At 33.9% G+C, this 19,841-nt stretch overlaps 1 protein-coding gene across 3 annotated transcripts in view; it reads left to right on the plus strand.

The window, feature by feature from the left end:
- The window catches only part of TDRD3 (tudor domain containing 3), an 83,566-nt gene that overhangs the window by 48,188 nt on the left and 15,537 nt on the right, over positions 1-19,841 (plus strand). The window contains exons 9-10 of one of the 3 annotated variants that reach the window (XM_034665273.1): positions 2,850-2,975; positions 14,116-14,201. In XM_034665273.1, coding sequence (XP_034521164.1) covers positions 2,850-2,975; positions 14,116-14,201 — 212 coding nt within the window. Of the gene's footprint in view, positions 1-2,849; positions 2,976-4,469; positions 7,132-14,115; positions 14,202-19,841 lie in introns of those variants that run through there. The other 2 variants (XM_034665275.1, XM_034665274.1) reach the window with 2 other exon arrangements.

Raw genomic sequence — 19,841 nt, forward strand, 5'->3', positions numbered from 1 at the left:
TAGTTTTTTTGAATGTTTCCTTGGCTGTGCAGAAGCTTTTTATCTTGATGAAGTCCCACAAGTTCATTTTAAATTTTGTTTCTCTTGCCTTTGGAGATGTGTCATGAGAAAGGTTGCTTTGGCCGATGTCGTAGAGATTGCTGCCTATGTTCTCCTCTAGAATTTTGATGGATTCCTGTCTCACATTGAGGTCTTTCATCCATTTGGAGTTTATTTTTGTGTATGGTGTGAGAGAGTGGTCAAGTTTCATTCTTTTGCATGTAGCTGTCCAATTTTCCCAGCACCATTTATTGAAGAGACTGTCTTTTTTCCACCGGATGTTTTTTCCTGCTTTATCAAAGATTAGTTGCCCAAAGAGCCGAGGGTCCATTTCTGGGTTCTCTATTCTGTTCCATTGGTCTATGTGTCTGTTTTTGTGCCAATACCACGCTGTCTTTGTGATCACAGCTTTGTAGTACAGCTCAAAATCCGGCATTGTGATGCCCCCAGTTTTTTTTTTCCTTTCAACAGTTCCTTGGAGATTCGGGGCCTTTTCTGGTTCCACACAAATTTAAGGACTATTTGTTCTAGTTCTTTGAAAAATGTCATTGGTATTTTGATCGGGATAGCATTGAAAATGTAGATTGCTCTGGGTAGCATGGACATTTTAACTATGTTGATTCTTCCGATCCATGAGCATGGAATATTTTTCCATCTTTTTGTGTCTTCCTCAATGTCTTTCAAGAGTGATTTATAGTTTCTAGAATATAGGTCCTTTACGTCTCTGGTTAAGTTAATTCCAAGGTAACTATGGTTTTTGGTGCTATTGTAAATTGAATGGATTTCCTAATTTCTCTTTCTTCAGTCTCATTATTCACGTATAGAAATGCAACTGATTTCTGAGCATTGATTTTGTATCCCGCCACATTACTGAATTGCTCTATAACTTCTAATAGCTTGGGAGTGGATTCTTTTGGGTTTTCCACATAGAGTATCCTGTCATCTGCGAAGAGAGACAGTTTGACTTCTTCTTTGCCGATTTGGATACCTTTTATCCCTTTTTGTCTTCTGATTGCTGTTGCAAGGACTTCTTGTACTATGTTGAATAATAGTGGCGAGAGTGGGCATCCTTGTCGTGTTCCTGATCTTAAGGGAAAGGCTTCCAGCTTTTCCCCATTGAGAATAATATTTGCTGTAGGCTTTTCATGGATGGCTTTTATGAGACTGAGAAATGTACCCTCTTATTTGTTGAACTTACCAGAACTGACATAATTATCTGAGAAGCTTACAATTGAAGCATAGGTCCAGAAATACAGCAATTCACAGATCATGGAAGTATGAGGTTAAGAAATAAAGGAGGAAGGGGTGCCTGGGTGGCACAGTCGTTAAGCGTCTGCCTTCGGCTCATGGCGTGATCCCAGCGTTCTGGGATCGAGCCCCACGTCAGGCTCCTCTGCTATGAGCCTGCTTCTTCCTCTCCCACTCCCCCTGCTTGTGTTCCCTCTCTCGCTGGCTGTCTCTGTCAAATAAATAAATAACATCTTTTAAAAAAAAGAAAGGGGGAAGAGACAGATGTGAACGTATATCAAGAACTCTAATATAAGAAGAATTCCCAAGAAAAAAGAAAGAAAAGCAAAATTCCAGCATGGTATCTCTAAACTTGCCAGCATGCAGACCTAGGAAAGCAACACTATAGATTAACTTAATAACCTTTGTGATGTTGATCAGTAAAAACAGATTTTTTCTTTTTCTGGTATTACTCAGGATAACGTATTTTAGAAGGATGTAGACAATAAGAATTTTTGTTGCCTTTAGCATTTTCTGATTCTGGTGAGCTTATGAAGAGATACTGTTGGAGTAGATAGTGTTATAATAAGAGCATCCAGCTCCCGTAGTCTGAAGGAAGTATTCCTTAAGAGTAAATAGTTTTTCGTTTTCATTTCATCTTCACTAAGCAACATTCAGACCTATAATTTCGGTTCTGAGTGGGTTGACCTATCATAGAGAAGTACTCCAATTAGTTGCCCTACTTCTAGTTTCCTTAACAGAAAAAAATTGTTATTGTTATGTTAATCAGTTCCTTGTGAGTTTGTTACTGTGAATTGGTTCCCAGAGCCGAATTACACTAGGTAAACTGATAAAATAAATGTGTCTGGTCTTGCAGTGTGTCAAATCCTATAAATCCTGGATATAAGTAATGTGTTTACTCCTTATCTGATATCCCTACTTCACCCCAGCTGCCTGTGGTGACTGTGGCAGTGAGCCTTCTTCTTTGAGATTTATTTTTGTCATATATTTCTGTTTGTTACATAAATTGCTCCATAGTTATATTTTCTGACTAGAACATAAGAATTGTCCTGCTAATGTTGTCAGAGGGCTTGAGTGGCTAACAACAAAACATAACACTAGTTCTTTATACACCCATTAACATGTGAATATTCTCTACTGCCACTCTTCCTTCTGTCCTGAAATCTTACTACTGCTCAGTGTATGTCAGAACTCATACGGATGAGAGAATTTCTCTTTTTTTAGCCAATTTATGATTATCTAAAGGTAAGTTTTCTTTCTTAAAAATATTATTCCCTTAAAAATTTTCTTTCAAATATTGTATATTTGAAAGTTGCTTAGAGAGTAGATCTTAAAAGTTTTCAGCACAAGAAAAAAAAGTTTTGTAACTATGTGTGGTGATGGACATCAACTAAACTTACTATGGTAATCGTTTCACATATATACATATTTCACTAAAATTAATCTTAAAAAATGAGCTTTCAAAAAAATGCACATTGTAACACCTTGAGCATTTATGTTTCCATCAAATATTGCCCTTTGTAGACAATCGTCATATTTAAAAGTTGTTTTTGTCTCCTCAGTTTTACCGAGCAGAAGTTGAAGCTCTCCATTCTTCAGGTATGACAGCTGTTGTTAAATTCATTGATTATGGAAACTATGAAGAGGTGCTACTAAGCAACATCAGGCCCATTCAGACAGAGGCATGGGTACGTGATCCAAATTCTATACGGAGGCATAAGCTATTTTGAAGAAAATACATAGCTCTAAAATATTAGTCACAGCAATACAAAATTTGCCAGTGGAAAAAAATATTTTGAATTTGCTTTAAACTGGCTAGTCCCAAAGTAAGATTCTAATTAATTGCATTGAACTACAAAAAAAATGAATGCATTGGAATTAACTTTTCTTGTGTAATGCTTTGTTATAGTATGCTTTGGAAATAGGTGCCCTTTTTTACGTTTTCAAGTTTTTATGCATATTTTGTTCCTTTCTAGTTTGTTCCTTTAAATTTGACTAAATTACGTCCAGCAGTTGTCAAATTTAAATCTCTGTTGGATTCATGTATATTCTTTATTATTTTAGTTACATATCAAATTAAGAAAAACACTTTAAATTATATATGAAGTCATGCTGCATTTACTACGTATATATTTACATATGTATATGTACAGATTAACTGTAATGTCTCTGTCTAATAATTGATTTTGTTGCCAAATGTATGTCAAAGCTCTGTGATAATTTTGATGATGTAATTTAGAACTATTGGCCTCATGGGAATCCATTTTATATAAGAGATTCTCAGCTACATTTCAGGAAAAACAGGAGGGCAAGGCATATTAAAATTAGTTTCAGATAGTTATTTTTTTATTTCCTTTCTCCAATTTATGGGTAGCTATTAATAAACTTATTATTTATAAGTCTAATTTGTTTCTATTTCTCTAAAATACCAAAATATACTATGAAATTGTATTATCCAGATATTAGCCTTATCATTGAAGTACAGTGTTTTCTCGTTTGCTGACTTTAGTTTAGTTTAGTTTAGTTTTGGTCTTTGACGTTTTTCTGTCACCTGCTCAGTGTCACCTACCCCCCCCCATCCCTCCTCCCCAAGAGAAATCAAACAACAACAAAAAGCCTTGTACCAGTAATTATGGTTTGGGCCATGGAACTTTATTCTTTACCTTTTTATTTTAAAAAAAACTATCATTTTCTAGGTAATTTATCATTTCATATTTTATAGTATATTACTAATGGCTCATATGTTTAATTAAGAGATCTTTTCCCTCACTCTCATTGTCTAAAGTTTAGCCATTTTTTCTCTAAAAGACTGAAATACCATTGATATCTACTTTATGTCTTTTCTTGGAGAAACCTGATGTAATCATATCTTTGCCCTTCTGATTCTCATATGACTGCTATTTTCATTCTCTTTTTTCCATTAATACCTCTTAATCTTATTTTGATGGTAAGAGTGATTATATATTAAGTCTGTATTTCGAGAAGATGAGTCCTGGTTTGCTGTTCATACTGTGCTCTCAAGTGTGTTTATTACAGTCAAAGAGTCAAAATAGAGTTTTTAGCTTTAGGTTTTTAAAATTTTTTAGAGGATTTGATAAGGGATTGATTTTATTCTTGTCTCCCTAGAGGAATATTTAGTTTCCTTACTTCACCTCTTTTCTACTTCCTTTTTTCTGTTTCAGGGTGGCCATAACTGATGAGCACATTTGTCATTCCTCACTGTAGCTCTTCCATTGAAAGGTGTTTGGTACTGAGTGATCATTTTCTTTCTACAGCCAGTGACTTTTCCTTTCCCCCACTTAATAGTCCTCATTGTTTTATCATTGATTTTAAGTCCATGTAAATTTAGCTGGACAATAACTTTATCAGATGTCACAGCCCATGTAGCGATTCTGAACCACAACATTACTTTCATATTCTTTCTACCAATTTGTGAATATTCATCTATGCTTTATTCTATTTTTTTACCTATTTACTTTTTTGCAGTCAACTTAAAAATCTTTTATAAGATCCCTCAACTATTTTACAGAAAGAAGCAGGATAGAATCACTAAGTGTTTGGATATTCTGGTTTTTTTTCTCCTGTGATTATTGATATTTTATGATTTTACATAAATTAATATAACAGATATTTTTGGATCATGAACATTGTTATTGGGGACCAGATCATTCTTCTTTATCTGCCTGAATAACTGAGTTTGTAGAAGCATCTCCTTGACATGCAGAAGCCACCAGCTTAACAGATCTTCATTCATCTCCATTTTAAAAAAATACATATGTGCCTTTATCCATAAAAAGCCCCTGAAGAAAAAGATTGCATGCAGTTGTCAATACATTTAATGTAGAGTTAGTGTTGAGTTCTCTTGGCCTCCAAGAGTATTAATGTTGGAGTCTATGAGTACTTTTTCTTTTTGTAACTGGAATTGTGCCAAGTTTAAATTAATCAAAAGCAAACATTCACTAGATCAATAAGAAGATAATTCTAATTGGTAAGTCCCACTAGAAAAGTTAAAGGGCTGCAAAGGTACAGTGAAGTTTTTAGAAGCTTTAGCATAGTTGTTCAATCACACCATGGATTGTGTAATTTTTAATTTTTAACTCTTGCACTATTTGTAATTGTGAAATTATATTGTATCTTTTATTAAGGTGTTTGTTATTGGTGTAAGATTTTGGAAGAACCTCGTTTTCCTAAATGTAGCAGTTATCGTTCATTGAAGAGTTTTCTAATACTTTGCAGGAAAACAACCCAAAAACCTGCATATAAACCAAAAGCTTTTGAAGAAATCAGTTGCCTGTATTGTCTCTTAAAGACATAAGGATAAATCATTAAATAAAAAGCATGAAATATGAAGAGACCCAGTGACTAAGTTAATAGTCTCTTGTATGGAAAATTAAAATAAAAATCAATTTGATACTTTAAGGGTTAATGTTTTTTTCGTGAGGTTTAGGAATTATTCACCTTTGCTCTGTAAGCTAAATACTTATTTTCCCTTTCCATTTGGACTCATTATTTTACTTCCAGAACATACTGAGTGATGGTATTTTAGATGGTGAAAATATATGCTCTGGTTATGATTAAATACTTTATTTCCTCCAAAATGATTCAGTAAACTTTTTGGTAAGTCATCCTGATTTTTTTGTGTTCTAGCTAGATTTCACTGGTTCTTTTAGCTGTTGTTAAGTATTCTCTTTTAATTTTAGTGTCTTTATTATAGTGAACTCTCTAACTATCCCACATAGTGTGGGGTTCATAACTTATTCTTAACTGGATAAATGCTCTCACTTTTTCCCCCCAATGTTCTTTAAACATTGTATGATTTTCCTTAATTTTCCAAAGTAAATGAAGCATTAGGGAGTTTCTTATTATTTGTAAAATTATATAGGGAGAAAAGTGTAATATTATTTTCTATTGCTGATGATTGTATGAGAAAAACATTAGGACCAGAGCAAACTGCTATTTGTGTTTCCTGCAGGCCCTTTCCAAATTGGTTCCTTTTAACTCTAAAACTAATACCGGGAAACCAGTAAAAAGATGCCACAGGCAATTTGGAATTACTTTAAAATACCCTGGCGCTGCTGCTGAGACAAACCTTTTGTGTTTTTAGAGTAGTTGCTTCTGAATTGCTTTCCTAAGCCTGGAGAGACACTTGTCAAGTCTTGATTTTCCAGGTATTTTTATGACCTGGATTCTATGGAGGCTTTTATATCCCAAGAAATGTTTTAGAACTTGTTGGTTTCTAAACTTCTTTTTTTAAATAAATTCATAGTACTTGTTTCTTAATATCAGGAAAAGGTCTTGTTCAGCTGTTGTTCCGATGAAAATAATTGTGATTATGTAGATAATGCTTAGTTCTAAGGCCTTAGCATACGCACCACCTTGGGCATTAATTCTGGACAGATGGATTGTTATCATCTTTTAGATGATCATCCTGTTTTAAATATTTTTCTGTATTCATCTATTCAACAAATATTCATTATACGTCTATTAGATGTCAGGCACTGCTGTAGGTGAGGGGTATAGGTTAGTGCACAAAACACACAAAAATCCCTGTGCACTGCACAAAGTTAGAAGAAAGTTATAGTTCCAGTTATGTGAAACAAACTTATATATCTCATGAGGGTCTTTTTTCTTTCTTCTTGAAGCTTTAAGATAAAATACAAGTGGAAAAAATCTTGTTTACTGAAGTTGTAATTTAAGTAATGTTTAGGTCTTTATTCCACCTTAGTTTGAAGATAAAATTAATGTGGAAGAAAAAAGTATGACTAAATGAATTTTATCTCTTTTAAAAGTTCTTATCTATTTAAAAAGGAAAATTTGTTTTTAGGAGGGTTTGGGTTCTTTTTTTAATAATTATATTTTTTTTTCAGTTTTAGTATACTTTCCAAAAAAAACTATCAATCTCAAGTTTTACTTTTGTTTTTTCCTTTTTTTTTTTTTTTAAAGATTTTATTTATTTATTTGACAGAGAGAGAGACAGCCAGCGAGAGAGGGAACACAAGCAGGGGGAGTGGGAGAGGAAGAAGCAGGCTCATAGCAGAAGAGCCTGATGTGGGGCTCGATCCCATAACGCCGGGATCACGCCCTGAGCCGAAGGCAGACGCTTAACCGCTGTGCCACCCAGGCGCCCCTCAAGTTTTACTTTTGAAGTAACTTTGCACAATATTTTATAATGATATCCTTGGAGCACATTTGAAAGCTATCTTTTCAAATTCAAATGATGTTCACAAAAAACTATAAATTTTTCTCTCACTAATAAAAATATTAGAAAGAAACATATAACCAAAAAAGCCCTAACCTATTTAATGAGGAAGGAGATTGAGAGTTATGATACATAAATTAATGAGTTAAAATGGATTCTAAACGTATTAGAACAAGGTCATGTTAGTAATTTTAATGATGTAGTGATAAAGTTAGGCTATGACTAGTTTGTATTTGATATCAAAAGATCATAATAGATATTAAAAAGAGGACAATTGTTATAGAAATCATTAACTTCAAAGGAAAATTGGAATTATGTAACAGTGAAGTTCTGCCAATTAGTATCCAATAAAAAGTACAAGCACATATTTGATCATAGTCCAGAGGTTTTTCATTCTTGCTGATAAATTCTTAAACAAATTAGTGGGTATAATTTACCATACTTAAATTTCTGCACTAAAAGCATAAGTTGATTAAGGTCACTGAAATACTGAAATACATTTTCTTCCACGAGACATATTTTGGGAAAGTTTCCTTTCAAACTTTGTCATATGAGCAGTGCTTATTGTGTTTTGTTTTATTTTGTTGCGTTGTAAACAGTTAGTCAGAATGAAACTGTACAGCTAGTTTAGCCCCATTTAAGAACATAATTTCAATCACAAGTGATGGAATTTGGAGATTCCATGCAGGATCTTCAAGCTTTGATTTAATAAAGTTTGGTTGTATTTGATAATTCTTTATTTCTTCATCAATTACCCAGCCTTTCATAATTCCCACCAGAGGTTGTAGAACATACAAGTCTTTACTGGAGATATGAAAGCTGTTCACACAGAGGGAGAGATTATTCATTCATAAATGCATGCCATATGCATAGAATGTCAACTTAATACTGTTGGTATCTACCCCCTGAAGCCCATATTTCGTTTGTGATAGCCAAACCTAACAGAATATTATGAAAATGTTGACATCTAGTTTCAACCCTGCTATACTATTCAATAGAGACATTTTATCTCACCATTTAAATTAACACTAAGAGAATGATATGCTAGATGATAATTTTAAGAGCCTGTACAAAAAGCATTGTTTGAATTTTGCTATTTGATAAGTAAATATATTGTACTCTTCTCAAAGAAAGTATATATAAAAACATCTTTAAAAGGCTTCTGGGTAATCTGAGTTGTTCTTATTGAGCAGTGAATGTACAGATTGTATTATTATTTCATATTACTTTTTCCAAGTGTGAAATAACTTCCAAAGTGAAGTGACATGTCAGACTACTATAGTCATACTACTCAGATTTGTTTCTAACTTTAATTACAATTCGTAAAACAATTCAAGCCTTAGATTATTTGAATATCAACATTAAGAATCAAGTTAGCGTAACCATTTGAAAAACCTACAACATTTTCTTTTTATATAAGGGAATACCAGTAGATAATATGTTAATGCTTTATCTTCTAAGTCTCACCTTTATTAATGGCAACCTAAAGTGTGGAGCCCTGAATTATGATGTTGATTAATTAGGAATTAAATTCATGATCCTTTAGATTTATGCTGAATATTGTTATGATTTACTTTTTCCTTCAAAGTAGTCTTAAGGAGGCATCATGGGTGAGACCTTCAGCCGAAGGGTGCTGGGATTGTCAGGTGAACTTATATTTTCCTTTGACCTTTTTGATTCAGTAGGCTCAAGCCTTGTTTTCTTCCAAGGGTCAGTTTTTGTTTTTTCATTTACTTTACTTAACAGGACTTTTAAAACTGTAATTTCAAACCTCACTGAATTTTACCATTCCTTTGCATATAATATAAAAGATTTACTAATTTACTCACTGCACAGGAAATAAACTAGTAAAATAAATGAATCTGAGGAATATTTTTGTTTGGTTTTATTTCTCTCTTCCCAAAGATATTGCTCTTATATTGGGCATGTGCCTGACTAGACACCCATGTCAGTACATTTTAAAGATTGTTATAAATCTGAAGAGGCATTCTTGAATTAAAAAAAATGCACACAGTTCTATTTTAGTTTCTAGTAAATTTCTGTCCCTCTTCCATCTGCACCTAAAAAAAGCAGAAAAAGAATGTTGCTCATTGCACCACAGACTTTATTCGCTTTCAGATGGAGCCCCCGCAGCACATCTCTGAAGTCAGTGATTTTGAACCTTGATGGTGATGGGCTACAAGGGGAATTAGGAGACATATTTGATTACATACCATAGTCAGATGTCAGTTGTCCATTCTCTTTTTTAATTTTACATGGTCATCTTGTGTCTCTACTTAATACTGTTTTTCTGTATTCTTACTTTGGTCATCTCATTTATTAGTCATCTCTCTCTGTTTTCACTCTATTTCCAAAACAGCCTTGTATCCTCTTGGCTTTTTTTTTTTTTTTTTTTTAACCTTTAGAAGGTGGTATCTCTTGATACCACTTTGATGTATATGGATTACCCTTCCTACTGATCTTAATTTTCTGAACTTTACTGGACCTGTACTATTTATTCTAGAATTATGAGCAGTAGGCTTCACTGTCACATCTCTAGGAAAGAGTGGAGTTGATCTGTCTCCTTGTGAGAAATACTCTGGTGTAAGAGTTTCCCATTCCATACACTTGAGAACTACTAGCAAGAGTTTTACACATTGACTTGAAATAACTCCCTTAGCAACTGTCATTGACTGAGAGCTCCATTCAGAAGGGAAAGGAAGTACTACAACAGTGAGTACATTTTATTTGCCTTAAAAAAGAAAACCCATGTAGTTTATTAAGAGTAAACATAATTGAAGAGGCTCTAGTTAAGCAACTTAGACCACCATTATAATACAGAAGTCACTAATTTTCTGTGTATATTTTTTTAACATGTAGTCCATCTAGCTCAGGGTTTTCTGAAGTGTGTTCTGAGAACATTAGTTCCACTTTCCAAATAAATTTGGAAAATCCTGAGTTAAAAAATCACGTGTGCTTTTTTATTATGGGACTTATCAAGACTATATGTATTTTATTTTGTTTTGTTTTTTTCCATTTGTTCAAGTCTTCTGTAATTTACTTCATCAGTGATTTGTAGTTATCCTGCAACCTTGCTAAATCACTTATTGGATCTATGAGCTTATGTTCATTTGCTTAAAGTGCTTTATTTTTTATTATTTTTATTTAGAAATTACTGTTGAACATTCACATCAGTGATGTATTTTAATCTCTAAGAGAGAGAAATAATGTGTATTGCTTCACAAACCTATTTGCTCGTGGAATTCTTTCTTTTTTTTTTTTTTTTTTAACCTGTTATAGAAAGTCTGTGGGATATATTTTGGAAAAGATCTTAGCTATCTTGTTACCTTCTTTCTAGTAAATTTCCCAGCTTTAAAATAGGATGAAGATTTATGTTTAAATATATTGTTTTAGATGTTCCAAACTTACTAGTAGCATAATTCTATTTTTATGTTACAAATAGAGACTAAATATATAAAAGACAATTTTCTCCTCAAACGTGTTTTAAGATGCTTAACCTTTCTTTAAATAGAGGACAGAATATATTCCTGAAATTTTAGGTCCCTTCTAAGTACTTATGTCATTAGTAATAGTGTTTTATTACATAAAAATAAAATTAAGATCTTATTTTACATATAATTATACATAATTCACTGGTCTTTTAATTTAATTTTAACTTAACTCTAATTCTGAAAACTTCTATGTATTAACTTTTAGAAATTGTCATTTGTGAAGACTACCATTATAGTTTTTATAATATTGCTATCCTTCTCTGTAATTCTCACCTAATAACCCACATGATATTGACATGTTCCAACAGTAAGGCATTTTCACCATTTATTTGGGTTTTGTATTTGTTATTCTCCAATAAACTAGTCTAAGGCAAAATGTGAAATCCCTTTTTTTGTTAAGATGACATTTCAAAACAAGTTAATTCCACTGGGTAAATGAACATTCTTAAGTGAAGGAGAATCCTAAAAGACCGAAAATTCCATTTTGTTTCAACATTTATATTGATTTTTTACTAATATGCTGGTATGTTCTAAATCTTTTGAATAAAATTGTTTTAATTAGTTAAAAGCTTGTTTAAAACCTCCTAGAAAATAGGCAAGCTCTTACACTTAACTGCTCTTGAGCTCCTGTTCTTGTTTTCCTGGTAACAGCAGTTAAGTGAGATGAATTGGTAATCTTGGATATAATTCCAGAGCTCACTTGAGTGATCTGGAGGGGGAAAATTCTTATTTTAAGAAACCTGCCCTTTCCAGACACTTATAATTATAAACAAGTGCAGAATTTATGGTTGGATAATAGCTAGTGGAAGTGCATAGGAACTCTATAAATAAGCGGTAGATACATACTCTGAGTACCAGTCCTTTTAGAGCTTGAAGGGATTAGAATTTTAAGTGAGCACATGAACTGGCTTGATAACTAAAACAGTGGAAGGAGGTCAGAAATTATGTGTTGAATTATTTATGTATTTCTGGTGGTCACCTTTATTACTGAAGAGTCCTTTGTCAGACATCAAGCCTGAGCATAACAGTTAATAGGATAGTTTTTCAACAAATATTATTTGAATGCTCTTTGTAGCAAAGCTACTTTAGAAAATAGATTGTCCTATATACCCAAGGGATTAAAAGGATATAAGAGAAGTAGAAGGTATATTTCTTTCCTTCCAGGAGCCACCTAATAAATATTAATAAGGCCTCCATCAGACTGAGATGGTTCCAGTCTGGGAACCATTGTTGGCATGGTTCTTGATTACAATTTTGTTATGCGTGTTAAATGAATAGGATAGTTTGAAGAAAGTAAGTGGGGAAGGCTAACATTGGCTTTTCGAAACTAGTATTAACTTTTTAACAACTTTTATTGGCATTTTTTTCTTGCCTGAGGTATGCTCATTTTTTCCCAGATCATGTGATTAAGAAATTAGGGGAAGTCCTCTTGATCATGCTTAACCAAGAGCTTATTATACAAAGTAAGATATTAGGAGTCAGTTTTATTCTGTTTCTATATGGTTCAAATTTTAAAATGTATAGACTTGTGTTCTTTTTTTTAATATTGGCAGCCATTTTTGGTACTATTTAATGAATGATTTAGGAGAATATACTGATCCTTTTAACTTGAAGAGACTTATGTAAATAATGCTGAAAATAACATGGAAAAAAGTACACTAATTTTTTTTTTACCTCACGAAGTGATCAGAGAATATAAATATTATTATTAGGAATTCCTGAATTTTACCATGTGTGTGCAAAACAATTAGATTTTTAAAATATGGAATTGAAGTCTTAAAGCAAAGGGAAAAGAGAGGCATATCGAGAACTTGAGAGTGTTAGTACTTGAAATTTTTTGTTTATTCTAGGTAAACATTTCTTTCTCCTCTATTTTGTTCCCCTTCTCTCCTTTTCCTCTTCCTCCTTATCCAGACTCCTTCTCCTTGTCCCCTTCCTCTTTTGTTTTTATATTTGAATATTTGCCTTTTTATTCATCTTAAAGGTTTCACGTGGCTTTTAACTATTAGATTGGGTATGTTCCATATCAGACAAGGCTGATCCTCAAATGAAGTCTGGTTAAATAGGGCATCTTTTCAAGTTCAAAAAGACTCTAAAAGCTTTGGGCACAAATAAATTCATATTCCTGGCTGATCTTTTATAATCCCTGATTATAACTGATGCTTATTTAACACCTAGCCCTACTGATAGTAGTTCTCATAAACGCAAAGACTGTTAGAGACTGAAATGTACTATAGCTGAGTACAAAAAGATCTAGAAATGGTAAAAAGTTGGTTATATGCCCAATTGATTTAAATCATATCCTTGCATTCTTAGGAAATAAGCAAAGAAGATAAAAATTTCTCCCTGAATGTGTTTAAAACTTACTAGAAATGTAAGTAATCGAGATCAGAAAATAAAATATATAATACCCTAAGAAAAATTAAGGAACTATTCAAGAAACTAGAGACTGGAAACTCTAAATTTTGTCCTAGAAAATTAATTATAAAAGGCTACATTAGAAGCATTTCGGATATAATTTAGAAGTGAACATAAGATTTACATCTCAAGAAGAAGGTACGCTTTCCTATTAATTTGTTGAAAATACTTAAAATTGGCTATAAAAAGACTGAATATTCTGTCCATTTTAATGATTATAATTGCTTTAGTGAAAATAATCGCTGAGGGAAGATCATTAAGATAGAAAAAAAAAAGGCCATAGAGTAGGTTAAATGTAGAATTGGTATCTTGGTTCTTAGGTATTTTTCAAAATAATTTTTATACTGGTATAATTTGAAAGGTTTGACTGAAACTGCTAAACAAAAAATTTCAAACAAATTCTTTTAATAATTTCACTTACAAAAATAAGTTTTGCTTTCTGAAATGAGATTTACTATACTTCGAGATTCCAGTAAATTTCACATCAGTGGCACAGTACTGCCAAAATTACTTCTGACATCATTTACCACTTACAGCCATTCTTGAGCCCAAGGCTGAGACACATTTTCAGATTCTGTGTGCTGTATCCTGAGAGAATTTGATGAAAGGGGGTCACTGCAAGAGTTAAATGTTTGCTGTGCTTGGCCCTTAAAAGAAGGGGAGAGGGCAAGGCTGGTCTTGGGCAAATTACTTCCACCTCCCTTTTTGCCCCTGCTTCAGCTCCAGGGGAGCTGGAAATGCACAGGAGGAATCAGAAGACCTGGGTCGAGTCCCGGCTCTGCCACTTACTACCTGTGTGACTTTGGGTAAGTTACTTAATATCTCGGGGTCTCAGTTTCAGCACAGGGTTGTTCTGAGGATTAAGTAATATAATCAACGGAAATGGGCTTTGTAAACTCCCAAGGTGTATAGAAACATACCTTTTTATTATCAAAAGTTTGGCCTTCCTCCCTATTCTATAGTATAGTGTCCTCAGCTATGTTATTTTTAAAGCAACTCAAAGTGACTTAATTCCTTTTGCTTCTCCCTGTGTCCTCTCCATATTGGAATTCGTATTCCTATCCTCTGCATGCTTCAGAGTTAAGTATTCCAAGAATATAAAACCAGTCTAGTTAAATTAATTTCACAGTGAAGTGTGGATTACTGTTACCCCTTCTTATCCTTCACATGCCTACCTTTCTCTTTTAATCTTCTCAGAGTTATGTGCTTAGAAGTGTCAAGAATCTAGTGCATGGACATTCAGACAGTGCTGGGGAGAAAGGTTTTTGGCAGAGGGAAGTCCTTTAAATCCTGTTACCCAGAGCACATTTGCATGAGTTAATAAGGTTGACTGGGAAAATGGGAATACTTTGAGCCTCTAGTCCTTTCTTTTTCTCTATGGGGAAGGAGATGGAAATAGTTCAGAATTTAAAAGTTCTTCAGAAATCTTACTGAAAACCTGGGTGCTTAGCTTGAGGAATCATCATAGAGAGAAGCAGCAAGGGATTTAATAGGCATTTCTTTGGTCAGCTCTTTGAGTTATATCTGACTGGGCCTCATCTTTGCTTCTCAGTAAATTAGGTTCTAGCCCACCCCAAGCCAAACTGTTTATAATGCCTATGGTCTCTACTGGGTGCTTGGTTTCTAGAGGCTTTGTAGAGCTAAGGAAGAAAGAGAACTTGCCTTCTGGATCACATCTGGTTCCAGATCAAGGGATCTTTATGAGGGCCTAAAAAGACGTTATACCTCTACTTGGTCCAGCCCTCCCCATAATCTAAGGATACTTGATCTGGCTATGTGTAAATAATAGTAATAATAGCCACTTACGTGAACTGCTTGCCATTAATGCCTAATTATCTGGAGCACAATAACAGTTAATCATGCCATGATTAGATTAACTTAAAGATTTCATTTTGTTTTATTTTTATAACCTTGAACTGTTGACTTACGCTCAATATGGTTTCTTGCTGAAGTAGCAGTGTCATCTTTCATAACTAAAAATTAGAGAGAAATATTGAACTCTAGTAGTATTCAAATGCAAATTGAAACAATTAACCACAGTGTTAAATGTATGAGTGAATGGGGTAAAATTAGGTAATGCTCATGCTTGCAAGGATGCAGTGATGTGAGTACCTCATACATTGGTGCTGGCAGTGTAGATTGATGTGATCCTTCTGAATTTTTTTTTTCCAAACCTTAAAAGTGTTCATACCTTTAAACCAGTAATTCCACAGTTGTTAATCTCTCCTAGGGAAAGAGCAAAAGAAATAAGCTAATTGCTGAGAGATGACCATTGCAGCATTACAATAGTAAAAACTAGAAGTTACCTAAATGCCTAACAATAAGAGAATGGTAAAATAAGTGATCTTCCATCTGTTGGATGAAATATTTTACAGCTCAGATGAAAGATCTTGATGAAGGCTGAAATATCAATGGAAATATTTATGATGAGTAAATAATAGCAATGTATAGATTTGAATGAGAATATACTCAAGGTAAAGTGGTTTAGTGTAGTAGAATTATGTCTATTCTAAGTGTGTGTATACATACATTTTTTTCAATTTTATAAACTTTCTGTAATTTTATATTACATTTTTTATTTGAAAAAGAAAAAGCAACCAAAATAAAATTAGCAAGAAGAAAGTTGATCGTAATTAGGAAATTTTGGTTTTAAAAAAAAATCCCAAAAATTTGCCAAAAGGACCTGAAAATATAGGAGGAAAAAACATAAAGAGTAAACAAAACATCACCTTTCAACTTTTAATTTTGCCTTTGCCTTGAGTGAGGTTAACAGCAACATGATTATTGTTTTTCATGATAAAATACCATCAGCCTTAAACTTGTTCCTTTCTATCATTAGTAAATGAAATACTCCCACAACTAAACGAATAGAGTTACCTATATAGTCTTATCACCTACTTTCACTCTATCCATACAACCTGTTTCCCAATTCCTTGCAAAATTCTCCCTTAATTATACTGTTCCCAAAATGCTTACGCACCTTCAAAATTTAGTCTCTTCTAAGTGCTTTCTAATACAGCGCAAAATACATTTTTCCTATGAAATATTTCTTTAATTTGTACTTTCCTACCATGTATAATTTCAGGAATATGTTACTATGTAGTAGTTACAATATTTTGTTTGACTCTTTGTCCCTGCTTTAGTATTGATATATTATTAAAATATTAAGTATAAAGTGAAATTTTTATATTTGAGGTTTTCCTGTTATCATTGAAAATATGTATCAGTCTAGTCCAAAAATCCTTTTTTTCTTTTTCTTTCTTTCTTTCTTTTTTTTTTTTTGAGCACTTATTATGTGGCTTTACCTCTCCACCCAGAACAGTGCTGGGCACATATCCTTAGAATGATTATGTGCCAGACAATGGAAATGCATAGATGAGCAGCAGAGGAGCCCAGAAAGTAAGCCAGCATCTGTTTATCATGAGCAGAGCACCGAGTACCTAACTCATTTAGGAACTGGCTCATGGAGGAATCAAGGCCTTCCCAGACTATCCGATTATAAAACAGCAGTGTGCCATCACACAAATTCTCTAGCCCTTTTGCCCTGCTTTATTTCCTGCATATCTTTCCCCTGCTTCCAACCCCTAAGTGAAATCAGTGTGAGAACAGGGACTTTGTTTCAGCTAATACTTAAGCATTCAGAGCAGTACTTGGAAAGTAAGGCGCCCTCAATAAATATTTGTTAAATCTGGATGACTGAAGTTTAATGTGAGTCTTGAAAGTGTTGAAGGTCAGTTAGGACTTAGCTTGGGAAAAAAATGTCAGAAAAGAGAGAAGTCTGGGAAATTCTAGAGGGCATGGTAGAGTGAGGTATATTGGCAAGAGTATGGGTGGGTGTAGTAAATGTCAGTAGATGAAGCTGAAAAGGCATCAGGGTCAAAGGATGAAGAGTAAGGTGGGTTATGGTAAGAAGTTTGAATTTTATCCCTCGTAATAGGGACTACTGAAAGATTTTAGGCAGGAGAGTGTCATAATGTGATCTTTGCTTTAATAGATTATTGCCCTGGGGCACTTGGGTGGCTCAGTCAGTTAAGCATCTGCCTTCAGCTCAGGTCATCATCTCAAGGTTCTGGGATAGAACCCTGCATGGCATTGGGCTCCCTGCTCAGCGGGGAGTCTGCTTCTCCCTGACCCTTTGCTCCCTCCCACCCCCTGCTTTTGTGCTTGCTATCTCTCTCTCTCTCAAATAAATAAAATCTTAAAGTGAGAGAGATTATTGCTCTAGTATAGAAAATGGGTTTCAGTGAAAGCAGAGAGCATGGAGACCAGTTATTACAATAGTTAAGGCAAGAGGTGAGGACCTTGGAGTCATCAAAATTTAGGCAAAAATAGAGAGTATGGGTGAGATTGCCTAGAGAAAATGTGCAAAAAGAGAAAGACAAGAACTGGAGTGAGACTTCTGGGGAATTTTCAAAGTTAAGGGGTAGGAAGGGGCACTGAGAAGGTGTAGCTAGGGAGCACAGCAGGAATGGGTGCTGAATCCATAATATATAATGCTGGAAACAACAAAAAAGATAAGAACTGGAAAGTACCTGTTGGATTTGGCTCTCTGTAGGTGACTGGTAACTAGAATGCATTTCCCGCGGTATGGTGCATGTGTATCACAACTTACGGTTTCTTGAGAATGAGTGGGAAATAAGAAAATGAAATGTAGGCTATTTTGAAGATTTTGGTTGTGAAGATAAAAAGCATAGAGGATGAAAATAAAGAGTAAAAGAACTTAGGGTAAAAACCCAAGCCTGTTTACATCAAAGGCACAGTGAAGCAAATAGAGAAGGAGAGGTTGTAAAAATAGGAATAAAGATTTTTAAAAACCCAGGCTATGATAAGAAAGTGGGTCACAATCACATGTGACTTTGGGGATTTGAGGAACACTAGGGAGAGGAGGAGAGAGAAGTAAATATTGGTGTGGTGAGGTTAAATTGTTGGGTTTCAGGGAAGAAAGCTGAATAATTCTAATGAACTCTCTTCTCTGTGAAGTAAAAGCAGGTCATCAGTTGAAAGTAATGAGGTCAAGAACAGGAGAGGAATTTTGAAGAGCAAAATAAAGATTTAGAAACTGCCCAGGAACATGGCAGAGGAAGTTAACCAAGAATGTATTTTCACAGCAAAAGTTTTCAACCCTTAGTAAAAAAAAATCATGTGTAAAAAAGCATACTTTGACAGTTCACTCTGTTTCTAATCTTTTAGTAGCTACTAGAAGAGGTTAAGTGGATATACAGATAAGAACTTTCCATGTTTATTAAGCAGAAGCTAATAGTTAACCCCAGTTTTTGGTAGAGGTTCTCGCTAGGAACCTGATATTTGAAAGTCTGTATAAACATAATGACTATATTATTGCCGTACGACTTCAGCAAAATTCAGTATTGGAAAATCCTCTGTGAAGGTGGGCATTTATATCTAAACCATTAATATTAATATAATCCTAGCACTATTAATGAAGTTTTGGGGCTTCTTGAACTCATCTTCATGCCAGGTAGTGATGTATTAAATAGATAAAAATGTTAATTAGGTACTTGAACATTCTAAGACTCGTGTGTGTGTGTGTGTGTGTGTGTGTGTGTGTGTACACGCATGGAAGCACATGAAAGATACTAGTGTTTAAAAACTGTGATAGTTGCTAAATTGTTCATTTAGAGAACGAAATAAGGTAGGAAATTAAAGAAAAAAGCCTTTAATCTCATGAGACCTTATCTATCTGTTGACCTATGCATATATTCATGACCTATTCATGGAGAGAGATTTTCCCAACACCAACACAGTATTAAATGAGGAATTTTTTTTTAATGCTCTTCATACTTTTTGCATGACACTTATAAAGAGTTGTCCCCTACTAGCTATGGAAGTATAAAACAAAATCTAAATAAGAAACTAGGTAATCCTCATAAGAACATATGCTCTTCACCATCATAGAGTTTATTTACCAACTACCATGGAATGCTCTTGTTCTGGCATTGAAGGGGATGGCCCACCATGGACATACCACTCCACAATATTGAGAAGGTTTCTAAAAAGAGCCTAAACAGTATATAGTTTCTCACTGAGACCAGAGAGAACTTAGAAAAATAGTCTCTCTCAAAGTTTATGCTGCTGAATATGATAACACTCAGAGAAGCATAATACTACTATGAGGTTTATCAAATTATGAAATAAAGAACATCCCTTGTTTAAAATGTATTATAGTCCTAAGTTCTTTGGTAAACTTAGGACATTGACAAATATACAACAGAATTATTTGTGTTAACCTAAGCCTCTGAGGATAAATATCTTGGAACATGTAATCGTTTGTATTGGTACATTTTACTGCTTTATTATACTTTCCTTCTCAGTAGTCGTGTTCTCTGGGGAGTTAATTCTCCTTGTCTGTAGATATCAAGATGGGGAACATTAACTTGGATGAATTTTATAAAGACAATTACTATATTTGGTAAGCTGGTAAGATTTTC

Source organism: Ailuropoda melanoleuca, chromosome 7, assembly GCF_002007445.2.
Source record: "Ailuropoda melanoleuca isolate Jingjing chromosome 7, ASM200744v2, whole genome shotgun sequence".
In the NCBI taxonomy this organism is placed as follows: Eukaryota; Metazoa; Chordata; class Mammalia; order Carnivora; family Ursidae; genus Ailuropoda; species Ailuropoda melanoleuca.